Genomic DNA, 13,480 nt, shown 5'->3' on the forward strand with positions numbered 1-13,480 from the left:
CCTCAGGACATCCCAAAACACTTTAGTCACCAAGTACTTTTGAAGTGTAATCACTGTTATAATGCAGGGAAAGGCAGAAACAACAAATGTCTGCACAAGATCGCCACTGTCAGTGAATTATAAAAATCAAGGAGGTGAAAAGGAAATCAAAGTTGACATTGATCTAAATTTCACTTTTTGTCCACATGACTGGTCTGCCAGCAATTTAAAGCAAAGAAAAACACTAAGTTTTTTTATTATGTAACTGTTACCAGGAGTCAAGACAACTATGAGCACTGGATACTGGGATCTTCAATTTCTTCCAAAGCTCCAAACCAAGTTATATATAAAACAAGAGCATATTTAATAATAATCAGACACATGCCAGAATTTGAATATCTCATCGGTCACTCTCCGAACATTCTAGGTTATGCCCCACATACCCAATTTCCCTCAACTTCCCCAGCGGTGGAAAGAGCCACAAATCCAACTTCCAAAAGGTGAACCCCTTTTGTTGAACAAAAAAAAAGTTGAACAAAAAAAAGAGACAGATTGCACCTCTAAATAATTTGCATAACTTTAATAACAAGTTATATCTAAAATTAAAAAAATTCAGGTGTGCAAGTGTCCATTTTTCATTTCTGGCAAAAGGTAAGTAATTGGAATGACAGGTTGACATAGGCTGTTAATATGGATGAAGGAATTTATGGGAGAAGTATTAAAATAACAGTATGTATGTACACCTTTTAAAAAGTGATGTTACAATTTCAATACAAATAGTGGCCTCAAATAGTGCTGAAAATAGAGACATTTTCACAAGGCTTTTCATCTTGCACTCATCAGGGCAAACGCAAGAATGCAAAATTTCAAATGACCACAACAATTTATTCTACAGGAGAAAAGGGCGCTGACAGGTAAAGAAAGTCAACACTAACTGGGTGAGGAATTGTCATGGAAAAGGCAACGGGGAAATATATTATTTTATTCGTTCATGGGACGTGGGAGTCACAAGTTGGGCGAGCATTTATTGCCCATCACCAATTGCCCTTGAGAGGGCAGTTAAGAGTCAACCACATTGCTGTGTATGTAGAGTTACATGAAGACCAGACCAGGCAAGGGTAGCAGATTTCCTTCCCCAAAAAGAACACTACTGAACCAGATGAGGTTTTACGACAATCGACAATGGTTTCATGGTCATCATTCGACTTTTAATTCCAGATTTTAAAAAATATATAAATTTAGAGTACCCAATTATTTTTTTCCAATTAAGGAGCACTCTAGCGCATCTTTGGGTTGCGGGGGTGAAACCCATGCAGACACAGGGAGAATATGCAAACTCCATACGGACAGTGACCCAGAGAGCTGGGATTCGAACCCAGGTCCTCAGTGCCGCAGTCCCAGTGCTAACCACTGCACCACATGCCACCCCTTTAATTCCAGATTTTTATTGCATTCAAAATGTCACCTCTGAAGTGGTGGGATTTGAACCCGAGTCACCAGAGCAGACAGAATTTGCAGTGCAGAAGGAGGCCATTCCCGTATCCCCCAAACTTCCACCCCGTAACCACGCCTTACCGTACCTTTTTTTGGACAAAGTAAATTTACCTTGGCCAATCCACCTACCCATGCACATCTTCGATCTGTGGGAGGAAAGCGGAGCACCCGGAGGAAACCCACGCAGACACGGGGAGAACGTGCAGACTGGCCAGGAATTGAACCTGGGTCCCTGGCGCCGTGAAGCCATTGTGCTAACCACTATGCTACCGTGCTGCCCTCTGGGTCTCTGGTTTACCAGTCCAGTGACAATACCACCATGCCACCACCTCCCCAATCCCCTCCCAGGTAATTTTCAAAGGGGACAAGGCTTGAACATATTCTTTTTCTTTGCAGAGATGAGTAAGATAGGCGAAGGCTTGAGTGAAGGTTAAAAATCAAATGGTCTGGGGTGACACAGTGGTCAGCACTGTTGTCTCACAATGTGGAGGACCCGGGTTCGATCCCAGGTCACTGTCCGTGTGGAGTTTGCACATTCTCCCCGTGTCACCCCCACATCCCCAAGATGTGCAGTAGGTGAATTGGCCTACTAAATTGCTCCTTAATTTTAAAAAAATTGCAATCTGCCAGTCATTCAGGTGTGAATGTGCAAAGATGATTTCCAAAGCCTTTTTAGAAAAGATGAGCCATTTACCACAAAAATTGTATTGTCCCAAACTAGTAGTTCTGGGCAAGAATCATTATTTTCGTAAAATCCACTGCTCATCAGGGTTCCATTTCCGTCATCCCAAAGCTCAAACCTGCCATTCAATACAATGTGAGAATGCCTTCACATATGGCACTTTCTCACATCAGGTCACCATAAATTTCAAGAAATTGGATTTCATGGCTCCAGTAGGTTGATGCCCTGATGATGAACCATCTCCCTCCCAGCATCCAATAGATGTGCCCGTTTTCTACATCAGCAATTTCTTTTGCTGCAGGTTCAAAAGTATTTCAGATGCTGATTATTATTTTAAGAGATCTGACCAGTTGAGAGACTAAATAATCAATTAATGAGGGCTATAAATCTACATTGATTTAGGTTTAAAAAAATACAATTTAATTTTTATTCTAAATTTCATGATTTTAAGGGTTTGCCTCGATTTATGAGATGGTCATGTCTGTCGACAAGAAACAATCGCATTTTCAGAAAAGAGGCAGTTTCTGGAAAATGTGACGTAGCAACACCAGAAAATTGCTCGCCTCAGATACAAGATTCATTACTCGAATTGAACCTATTTGATTGACTAAATCCACAGTTCAATAAATAAACCAAAGTTGTTCTGGCTTCTCCTGCACGAAACCAAGTGTTGAAAGTGAATGCAAATTCAAGAGCCTAACATGTTATCTCACTGGCGTTCTAGATGCTTCGCCAACCAAATTCACCACAATACACTCAGCGGAGTAGATCCAAGCGCTATCTTTAAGGTCCCAGGAACATTCGGCTCGAAAAAACCGAATTATACCCTCTGATACCCAATAAACCCATCAACACTGTGCATTCACATACGTATACATAACATGCGTCGAGGGACGGTGGCTGCCTCAAAACATGATTTGCAGAACAAACAAATCTACAATGTGGCCACTCGCCTCGTCGCCCAAAAGACGGCAGCCGCGAAGTGAGTGGGAAAAAAAATCAAGGGACAATCAACATTGGATTTTTTTTTCTCATTTTAAAGAGGCGAATGTTCCAGAAAACAAGATATTACCAAGATGGCGCCTGCCGCCATTTTCTATTAAACAGCACCGTCGACTGCGGGATTCGGGGGGAAAACAAAATCCAGATATAATCGAACGGAGGCGTTTTCAAAATAAAATCACTTCTTTGACAGTACTAACCGCCATCTTCCCGCCGAGCGTTTTCGTCAGAGAAAGAGCCGCCGGTCAGCCAGCCCGCCCGCACACCGCCTCTGCCTATGGGGTCAGCAGCCTCTTCCTCCCAGCCGACAAAATGCTGAGTGACGACCAGGCTGCCCCGCGCTGGTGCATTGTGCGCACGCACTGACCCGCCCCCACTAGCTTGTCATTCCCCTGTCACTCAACTGGATTCAACAAACAAACCAGGTCTGCAGCCTGCACGGTGACAATGCATTCTCACTCCCAAATAATTTTGGCGACTCTTCTGCTGCAGCTGCACACGACCACCGTGTCGGACCTGAAACTTTTTAAAATATAAATTTGGAGTACCCAATTATTTTTTTTTTCAATTAAGGGGCAATTTAGCGTGGCCAATTCACCTACCCTGCACACCTTTTGTTTGTGGGACTGTGAGACACACGGGGAGAATGTGCAAACTCCACACAGAACCCGGATCCTCAGCGCCCTGGGCAGCAGTGCTAACCACTGCCCCACTGTGCCACCCATCAGACCTGAAACATTAAGCCCTGTTTCTCCGTAGATGCTCCCCGACCTGCTGATGAGTGCCCCAGAGTTTTCTGAGACGGCTGGCCTCTGCAGCAGATTCCTAAGCGTTTTAACAGCGGAGGAGGCGGTCGTTCGGCCATCGTGCCTGAGCCATCAACAAACATCTGACTCTACTGATCCCATTTTTCCAGCACTTGGCCCACAGCCCTTGGCAGCGCAAATGAATGTCTAAATACTTCTTTAAATGTTATGAGAGGGGCGGCATGGTGGCACTGTGGTTAGCACTGATGCCTCACACCACCAACGACCCGGGTTCGATTGCGGCCCCGGGTCACTGTCCTTGTGGTTTGCACATTCTCCGTGTCTGCGTGGGTATCACCCCCACAACCCAAAGATATGCAGGTTAGGTGGATTGGCCTCGCTAAATTGCCCCTTAATTCGAAAAAAATTATTGAGTACTCTGAATTTTTTATTAAAATGTTACGAGAGTTTCTGACTCAACCACCCTTTCAGGCAGACTCCCACACCACCATCCGGGTGAAGAAGTTCCTCTTAGCCTTCTACCTCTTTTGCTTTAATACATCACGACAACTTGTACATATATTTAGCCTTAACCCCTTAAATATCACAATTGTTAGGCTTAACCAAAGGGAAAACACCAAGGGCATAAAAACTCAGCAGGTCTGGCAGCATCATACAGACATAGAAACAAGACTATTGTATGTTCTGGCGTTTCAAGTACTCATCTAAATGCTTCTTAAATATTGTGCGGGTTCCTGCCTGTACCACTTTTGTAGGCAGTAAGTTGCCGATTCTCAACACCCTCAGTGAAAAGGCTTTTCCTCAAATCCCCTCTAAATCTGCCTCTGATCTTAAATCTATGCCCCCTGTCTATTGACCCTCCCTACTAAGGGGACAAGATTTTCCTCAAATCCACTCTAGCCCAGGCAATATCCTGGTCAATCTCCTCTGCACCCTTTCATCACATCCTTCTTGTAGTGTGGTGATCAAAGCTGCACACAGTACTCTAGTTGTGGCCTAATGAGTGTTTGAAACAGCTTCATCATAATCTCCCTGTTTTAATAATCTTTATTGTCACAAGTAGGCTTACATTAACACCGCAATGAAGTTACTGTGAAAAGCCCCTCATCGCCACATTCTGAGTGCCTGTTTGGGTACACAGAGGGAGAATTCAGAATGTCCAAATTACCTAACGGCATGTCTTTCGGGACTTTATATTCTGTGCCTTGGCAAGTATCCTGTATGTCTTCTTAACCACCTTATCTACCTGTCCGCTGGCCTTCAGGGATCTCTGGACATGCACCCCAAGATCCTTCCGGTTTTCTGTACCTCCTCGCATCCTGCCATTCATTGTGTATTCCCTTGTCGTTTGTCCTCCCAAAATGCATCACATCACACTTTTCAGGGTTAAATCCACTTGCCACTGTTCTGCCCATCTGACCAGCCTGTCTTTGCTTTTATTCCAGGCTAAGGACAATTGCTTCAATTGACAGATTTTGGAGAATGCTTTTTAAGGAGATAAGGTTGGAGAAGTTTAGGGAGAGAGTTCCATACCCTGGGTTGAAATGCGGCTGGAGGTTGGGCCAGTGATAGTGGAGGGATAGCAACACAGGCAGTCTGAAGTCAAAGGGAGTGCAGGGATAGAATGGGGCAAGGTCTTGGGGAAATTTGTAGATTTGAAAGATGTTAGTGAGGATGGGTCTTGATGGGTGAACAGAGCATTAATGCAGCATACGTCAAATGCAATACAGATGTGGCAAAGTTGGAGTTTGGAGACCAGTTAGCAGAATACTTGACGAATTGGCATGGGATAACAATAGCGCATTTGAGGGTTTAGAATAATCATTGCAGGACCATTCTGTTCAAATGTAGTACAATTTCAGGTGCCGGAGTGTGGTGAATAGGGGATTTTCACTGTAACTTCATTACAGCGTTAATGTAAGCCTATTGACACTAATAAAGATTATTATTATAGATGAGACTTGAGGCTGGACAGAGCAGGTGGGGAGAAACTGTTTCTCCCCATAAAAGGATCCAAAACGAGATGGCACAAATTTAAGATGATTTGCAAAAGAAGCAAATTTGATGTGAGTAAAAGCTTTTCCACACAATGAGCGGTTCGGGTCTGGAATGCAATGCTTGGAAGCGTAATAGGTGCAGGTTCAATTGAGGCATTCAAAAGGGCATCAGATGATTATTATTTTTTTAAATTTAAGAGTACCCAATTTTTATTTTACAATTAAGGGGCAATTTAGCATGGCCAATCCACCTAACCTGCACATCTTTGGGTTGTGGGGGCGAAACCCTCGCAGACACGGGGAGAATCTGCAAACTCCACCCGGACAGTGATCCAGGGTGAGAATTCTAACCCGGCTCTTCAGCACCATAGTCCCAGTGCTAACCACTGTGTCACATGCCACCCTATTTGATGATTATTTGAATAGAAATACATGCAAGGGTACGGGGAAAAGGCAGGGGAGTGGCACTAAGGCATAATGCACATTTGGAGAACCAGTACAGACACAATGGGTCAAATGGCTTCCTTCTGGGCTGTAACAATTCTGTGATTGTGAGACTCCTTATTTGAAATAATGCTCTATTAGCATTTCCAATTATAAAAATGCTAATCTTATTTGTCACATGCTCATTGGCCTATCAGTTGGCAACTTGGGTTCTCTTTCGCTAGTTTAGTGACATCTTTGAAGAGTGTAATTAAAAACAGATTTATAGGGGAATGTCCAGGGCAGGTAGTTAATGTGTAGACTATTGTCTGACATTCACACCTGCGATTGTATATATAAAAAAGCACCTAGATCATCCGGCTGGAAATGAGACTTAAATTAATCCAATGTTCAGAGAAAATACAGAGAAGAGGCCCTTCGCCCCATTGAGTCTGCACCGATGCATGAAAGACACCTGACCTGATATTCCTAGGTGGTTTACAAAGGGGAAGATGGGCAGATGTGTCCTCCAGCAGCTGCATTGTAAAAATGAGTGAGGCAGTCAGCATATCTTACAATCAAGTGGCTTTATAAATTATCACGAAGGTCCATTTTCCTGCAGTTTTTAAGATCTGAAAGACTAATAGGTCAAATAATAACTTGAAGACATTCTTTATAGTTTCTTCTTCTTATAGTGCCATGTGTTACAACATGGCAATCATGGTTCTCCAACTTTTAGTCCTTAGTCGCTGCCAACTTCTTGCTGTTGTTCTCAAATCGTCTAGCTGTTCTTCTTAAACTGTGGGTCCATTTTATCTTTTGTTTTCCTGTTGCTGCAATGTCCTCAATTTTACCAGTCTCGACCAGATGTTCAAGTTTCTCTCTTAAGTATATGCTCAAATAATTGGAGTTATCTTTTGGAGATCATCTGCAAAAGTTCATTTTGTGTGCCTGCATTCCTCAAAAACTCAATAGTTACGTGTGTTGTCGAACTAATCCTCATCATACATTGCAGAAATCACATCTCTGTTGCCTTTATCTTCCATTGTCTTGCTTATATTCCAACTTTTGCATCCATATAGGAATATTGACCAGATATATTTTAGTAAATTTTTAGTAATCTTATTGTGCTTTCCATAAATATGTTCATGTCAAAGTTTACAAAATAAAAATTCCCAATCTTAGCACATTCAGAAATAATGATAGAAGGATTGCAGGATTAAATATCAGTAAACAACTTCAGTTATTTTTGGCACACTTTTGGCAACAGTGAAATAATAAGACTCCTATTGAGGAAACAATCTAAAAAAAAATTACAGTGTTACAATTTTAAAAAGCACCCATTTTCTTCCCGCTGCAATTTTAATCGTATTACCATGCAAAAAATGTATCCTTTCCTCTAAGTGTTGCTTATACCTAATTTTAGAACTTTTGGTTACTCCGCAGGACTGTGGCAGGCAACTTAAAACTACAGAACCAGCCTAAAAGATACAAATTTTTGTTTTCCTGCTGCATAAATTGTCCTGTTGCAATTGCACTTCAGGTTTCGTTTACCAAAAAGGGAAAAGCAGTAACAAAAAATAAATGATAATTTGGACCCTAATTGGGCAGCACAGCGGCGCAGTGGTTAGCAGTACTGCCTCACAGCGCCATGGACCTGGGTTTGATTCTAGCTTTGGGTGATTGTGCGAAGTTTGCGTGTTCTCCTTGTGTCTGTGTGTGTTTTCTCCGGGTACTCGAATTTCCTCCCAAAGTCCAAAAATATGCAGGTTTAGGAGGCTTGGCCCCTCTTTTGAGGTCAAGCAAACGAATAGAAGAAAGGAAACAAATTGAGAGACAAAGCAAAAAGGGCCGCTCCTGTTCGGGTCTCTGCTCGAATGTAACAAAGGTCAACGGAAACTTAAAAACATCAAATGAGAGTGCAATTAAAGGGGTCATTAAAGTACCCCAACCCCTGCGGTGTCCACCGGGCACGGAAGGCCTCGATTGTAACCATGGACACCGCATACTCCCTTACTAGGGACACCCGGCTGCAATGGTAGCTGCGGAAAACGTGCAGTCTGGTCAGACGATCCCCTCGGTCACCCGCTGCATGGACCTATAAATGGCACGCTTCTCAGGCCCAGAAGCGGCTTCACAAGGTCCTCCACGTTCGCAGCCTCTCACTGCACCGGGTGTACATAGATCAGCAGCATGGGGCTGAAATGCAAGAAAACGTCAACAAAAGATTTGTCAGAAAAGTAAAAAGGGCAGCCTATAACACGTAACATAGACATGGTCCACTGATTCCACAAGGCCGTAAAAATGGCAGGCTTCTTGGGAGTCCGTGAACCTGTGACAGTACGGCAATGCTGTATGCAACACCTTCTACCCCTGGTCCCCAAGATTGAGGGGGAAGGACTCCTCCATAGAGGGACCTCCAATGGCACTGGGTCCAAGCACGACCGTTTTGAGGTTTCAAATGTGCTAACTCGTGGTGTGTCATCCAGCCCACTCCTCCGCCACCCAGCATGTTCCCGATCCTGGTCACCTGAACAACCATAGCTCGTTTCTCTGCAAGCCACTCGAAATAGCATTGTGAAGGTGCGCATTCCTAAGCAGTGGCTCCCCGACGACAGCCACCACTCCTGATGGGGGTGAGCTGTGGCGTAAGGCGACCATGCTCCAGACTTTGAGCAGATCCTGGTTAAAGACAGGCAGCGCCTGCAGAGGGTAACAAAGACCTTGCAGATCTATGAACAGGAGCCGCACGTCATAATTCAGGCCGTGCTCCTGGCAAAAGAAATGCATCGCTAGGGCACACCATCGTGGAGGAGGCTCAATGTAAAGGTATTGCTCCCAAGTAGAGAAGGCTGGCCCTGCTCCAGGTGAAAGGCTTGAGCTCCTCTGCAAGGGGGTTCATCTGCCACGGACTGACCAGGAGTCTGGAACACTTGGCCCAGTAGATCCTGGCAGAGGACGCGGCGGAGTACTCAGCCTGGCACTCTTGCATCCTCCGCAGGTCAGCAGGGTCGATGAACATGCGGAGCACGTCATCAGCGTAGGCTGAGAGGACCAACCAAATGCCCGGCTCATGCAGAACCAGTCCCGACAACCTCCTCCGCATGAGGTGCAGGAAAGGCTCCACACAAATATAATAGAGTTGGCCAGCCAAGGGACAACCCTGACGCACTCCTCCCCCAAAGCAAAGGGGAACCGTAGGGGATCCGTTAACCTAAATGAGACACTCTATGGCAGTGTATAGAAGTCAGATCCAGGCAACGAAATGCATCCTGAACCTGAATGCTTGCAGAGTCCCGAATAAATATTCGTGACCCATCCTGTTGAACGCCTTCTCCTGATCAAAGGACAGGGAGGCACCCGACAGACCAGCCCTCTGGGAATGATGGACCAGGTTCCAGACCAGATGGATATTGTGGATTGTCCTGAGGGTACAATTAAAATCCCCCCCCCCCCCAGGTGGATGCACCTCGCCCTTGGCGATGGTGCCAAGAGGCAGCACGGTAGCCTTGTGGATAGCACAATTGCTTCACAGCTCCAGTGTCCCAGGTTCGATTCCGGCTTGGGTCACTGTCTGTGTGGAGTCTGCACATCCTCCCCATGTGTGCGTGGGTTTCCTCCGGGTGCTCCGGTTTCCTCCCACAGCCCAAAGATGTGCAGGTTAGGTGGATTGGCCATGATAAATTGCCCTTAATGTCCAAAATTGCCCTTAGTGTTGTGTGGGGTTACTGGGTTATGGGGATAAGGTGGAGGTGTTGACGTTGGGTAGGGTGCTCTTTCCAAGAGCCGGTGCAGACTTGATGGGCCGAATGGCCTCCTTCTGCACTGTTAAAAAAAAAAAATTCTATGAAGGTGAGTGGACATGCTCGAAGAAATTTGAGCATGTTGGTCAGCCTGGCGAGAGTAGACATTCACTAAGTGAAGTACCTCGTCCCCCTCGTGGAACGTCAGGTGCATCAACTGGCCTGGCACTGGCTCCTTGACCCCCAAGATCTGCGGCTGAAAATGTGGGGCCAACATGATAGCACTCCCGCCTAAACATGAGGTGACTCATGTAAAGTCCCTTCGCCACTCCAGTCATAGAGGTTTACAGCATGGAAACAGGCCCTTAGGCCCAACTTGTCCACGTCGCCCTGTTTTTAACCACTAAGCTAGTCCCACTTGCCCGCATTTGGCCCATATCCCTCTATATCCATCTTACGCATATAAATGTCTAAATGTTTTTTTTAACATAAATTTAGAGTACCCAAATCATTTTTTTCCAATTAAGGGGCAATTTAGCATGGCCAATCCACCGAGCCTGCACAACTTTGGGTTGTGGTGGCGAAACCCACGCAAACACGGGGAGAATGTACAAACTCCACACGGATAGTGACCCAGAGCCGGGATCGAACCCGGGATCTCGGCGCCGTGAGGCATCAGGGTTAACCCACTGCGCCACCGTGCTGCCCCTTCTTTTTGAAAGAAAAAAATTGTACCCGCCTCTACTACTGCCACTGGCAGCTCGTTCCAGATACTCACCACCCTCTGTGTGAACCAATTGCTCCTCTGGACCCTTTTTTTATCTCTCCCCTCTCACCTTAAACCTCTCCCTTCTCCCCAGGAGTCACGTGGCTTTGTCTCTTGGAGCTGTGTGGGTTTCTTGCAGGAAGAATGCCTCATACTTCCCGTCCAGGAAGACTGAGAAGCTCTGGAACCTGCGGAGTGCATCCCTGCTGCCGTGATGTTGAGGCTATGGTCACCTCCATGTCAGCAGTAAAGTGTCACCTTCACCGCCACCATTGCCGATGACCCGAGCCATTGCGCGAACGCACACCACTATGGTGACGGTGGGGTGAGCGTCGCACTTAACCCCCAGTTTCTGGGTTAGCCATCAGAAGCATGGCGGGGCTGCGAGAGGCTGAAGAGGCCACCACCTTCACATGGCGTGACTCTGGACTGCCCCATCACTGGAGAAGGTAGAGTGATCATAAGGACAAGTGCCACACCCACCCCAATGTGGGCTTTGTTGTGTCAATATAAATTGGAAAATAGACAGGGGGGTTTCGGGGAAGAGTGAGATAGAACAATGTACTCTTCCCCTAGGAAGGTATGCGATGGATGAGGGAAGGGAAGAGAGAGTAAGGGACACAGTGGGAGGAGGAGGATAGTGGCACAGGAGGCTAGGGCACCAAGGATGGATTGGTGCCTGAGGTGGGAGACTGTGGTGAAGCTGGAGGGTGGGAGGATAGATGAGGACAAGCAGATCTTCAGCCCGCAAGGGGGCCCAGCAAAAACACAGTCCGTGCTCCGACCCTAGGACAACCACACCAATGTAAGTAGGTGCTGGTTTGCACGGTATTCAGCCCCAGTCGGACTCAGCAAAAACACAGTCCGTGCTCCCACCCTGGAACAACCACACCGATGAAATCTGACATCTTCCCTGCCAAAAGAAGCCACTGGTGTACGAGGTTTTCAGCCCGAGAGGAGCTCAGCAAACACACTGTTCACTGGATCCCCCTATCCTGGAACAAGCACACCTGATGGAAGAAAGAAGGCTTCAACCTTGCCGATAGCGGATGTTGATGATTGGGAGAACCAGGTTGGGCAGGGCCCTCAGCCTGAGAGAGGCCCAGCAAACAAGCAGTCCAAAGGGCTCTGTTCCCACCTCAATGTTGAAGTCGTTTTCTTCTTTTCCTTCTCTCCTTCCTTCCCTCCTTCTTCCAGACAGCTTCGGAGCAACCAACCCTTGAAACAGGCAGCAAACTGAGCAGCAGCAACAGAGAGAGAGAGCCATAGTAGCCTCTCTCCACCTCACAACTCTAAAATCTGCACTGGGAGCACCTACTTCGGATTGGCCATGCTAGATTGACCCTGAGTGTCCAAAAAGATGTGCAGGTTATCATAAAATTTACAGTGCAGGAGGCCATTCGGCCCATCGAGTCTGCACCAGCTCTTGGAAAGAGCACCCAATTTAAGCCCCCGCCTCCACCCGATGCCCGTAACCCAGTAACCCCACCTAACCTTTTGGACACTAAGGGACAATTTAGCATGGCCAATCACCTAACCTTCACATCTTTGGACGATGGGAGGAAACCGGGGCAAATCCAGACATGGGGAGAAAGTGCAAACTCCACTCAGATAATCACCCGAGGCTGGGATTGAACCCTGCAGTTGTGAGGCAGCAGTACTAACCACTGTGTCATTGTGCCAGGTTAGGTGAGGTTGCGGGGATAGGGAGTTACATTGGGCTGAGGCACAGTATAAATTTGACCCTATTTCCAGTTCTCTCTAGCTTTGACAAAGAGTAATCCAGACTTGAAACGTTACCACCTTCTCTCCACAGATGCTGGAAGAAGTCTTACAACACCAGGTTAAAGTCTAACAAGTTTGTCTGCAATCACTAGCTTTCGGAGTGCAGCTCCTTTATCAGGCCGAAGAGCTTCTTTCCATGCTGTAAAAGCTCGATGACTGGAGGAATCTGAGAGACAAAATCCTTCAATGCTTGCTGCTGCAGTGGACCTGCGGGGGGGGGGGGGGGGGGGGGTGTGTGTCAGAAACTGGGTTAATATATTTGACAAAGAAACAAAAACTGTCTGTGCGGAGTCTGCACGTTCTCCCCGTGTGTGCGTGGGTTTCCTCCGGGTGCTTTGGTTTCCTCCCACGGTCCAAAGATGTGCAGGTTAGGTGGATTGGCCAGGCTAAAATTGTCCTTAGTGTTGGGTGGAGTTACTGGGTTAAGGGGATAGGGTGGAGGCGTGGCCTTGGGTAGGGTGCTCTTTCCAAGGGCCGGTGCAGACTCGATGGGCCGAATGGCCTCCTTCTGTACTGTAAATTCTATGAAAAAAAAATTCTATGAAAAACACATGTGCGAGATGACGTTGAGTGTGTTGTTGTCCCTGCTGGGTGGACTGGACGGTGTTGTGCTCGTCCATGCTCCGCCCACAGAGCTGGCTCTGCCCGACACGCCCCCGCAGGCGGGGCCGTGTGGACTGAGCGCACGTCACAGGCATAGGCAGGGAGAACAGACCACGTGGGGGGGGGTCACGTGCTCATGGGCGGAGCTCCGCCCCACGAAGTTCGGACCGCCAATTGCGTCCTGGCTACACACCACGTGGGTGGGAAGGCGCTCGCAGCAGCCCCAGGTGGGCGGAGCC

General features: G+C 46.8%; 1 protein-coding gene across 7 annotated transcripts in view; it reads right to left on the reverse strand.

Annotated features, from left to right (window-relative positions):
* rsrc2 (arginine/serine-rich coiled-coil 2) overlaps positions 1–3,494 on the reverse strand; it is a 36,929-nt gene extending 33,435 nt beyond the window's left edge. For 3 of the 7 annotated variants that reach the window (XR_005459816.1, XR_005459817.1, XM_038790033.1), the window contains exon 1: positions 3,228–3,453. Coding sequence is in view for 4 of the 7 variants with exons in the window: in XM_038790033.1 (XP_038645961.1) it covers positions 3,228–3,248 (21 nt within the window). In the remaining 3 variants the exon portion in view is untranslated. Of the gene's footprint in view, positions 1–3,227 lie in introns of all 7 variants that reach the window. The other 4 variants (XR_005459815.1, XM_038790009.1, XM_038790041.1 and 1 more) reach the window with 4 other exon arrangements.
* Between the last annotated feature and the right edge of the window lie 9,986 nt (positions 3,495–13,480).

The sequence above is a fragment of the Scyliorhinus canicula genome, chromosome 1 (assembly GCF_902713615.1).
Source record: "Scyliorhinus canicula chromosome 1, sScyCan1.1, whole genome shotgun sequence".
Classification (NCBI taxonomy): Eukaryota; Metazoa; Chordata; class Chondrichthyes; order Carcharhiniformes; family Scyliorhinidae; genus Scyliorhinus; species Scyliorhinus canicula.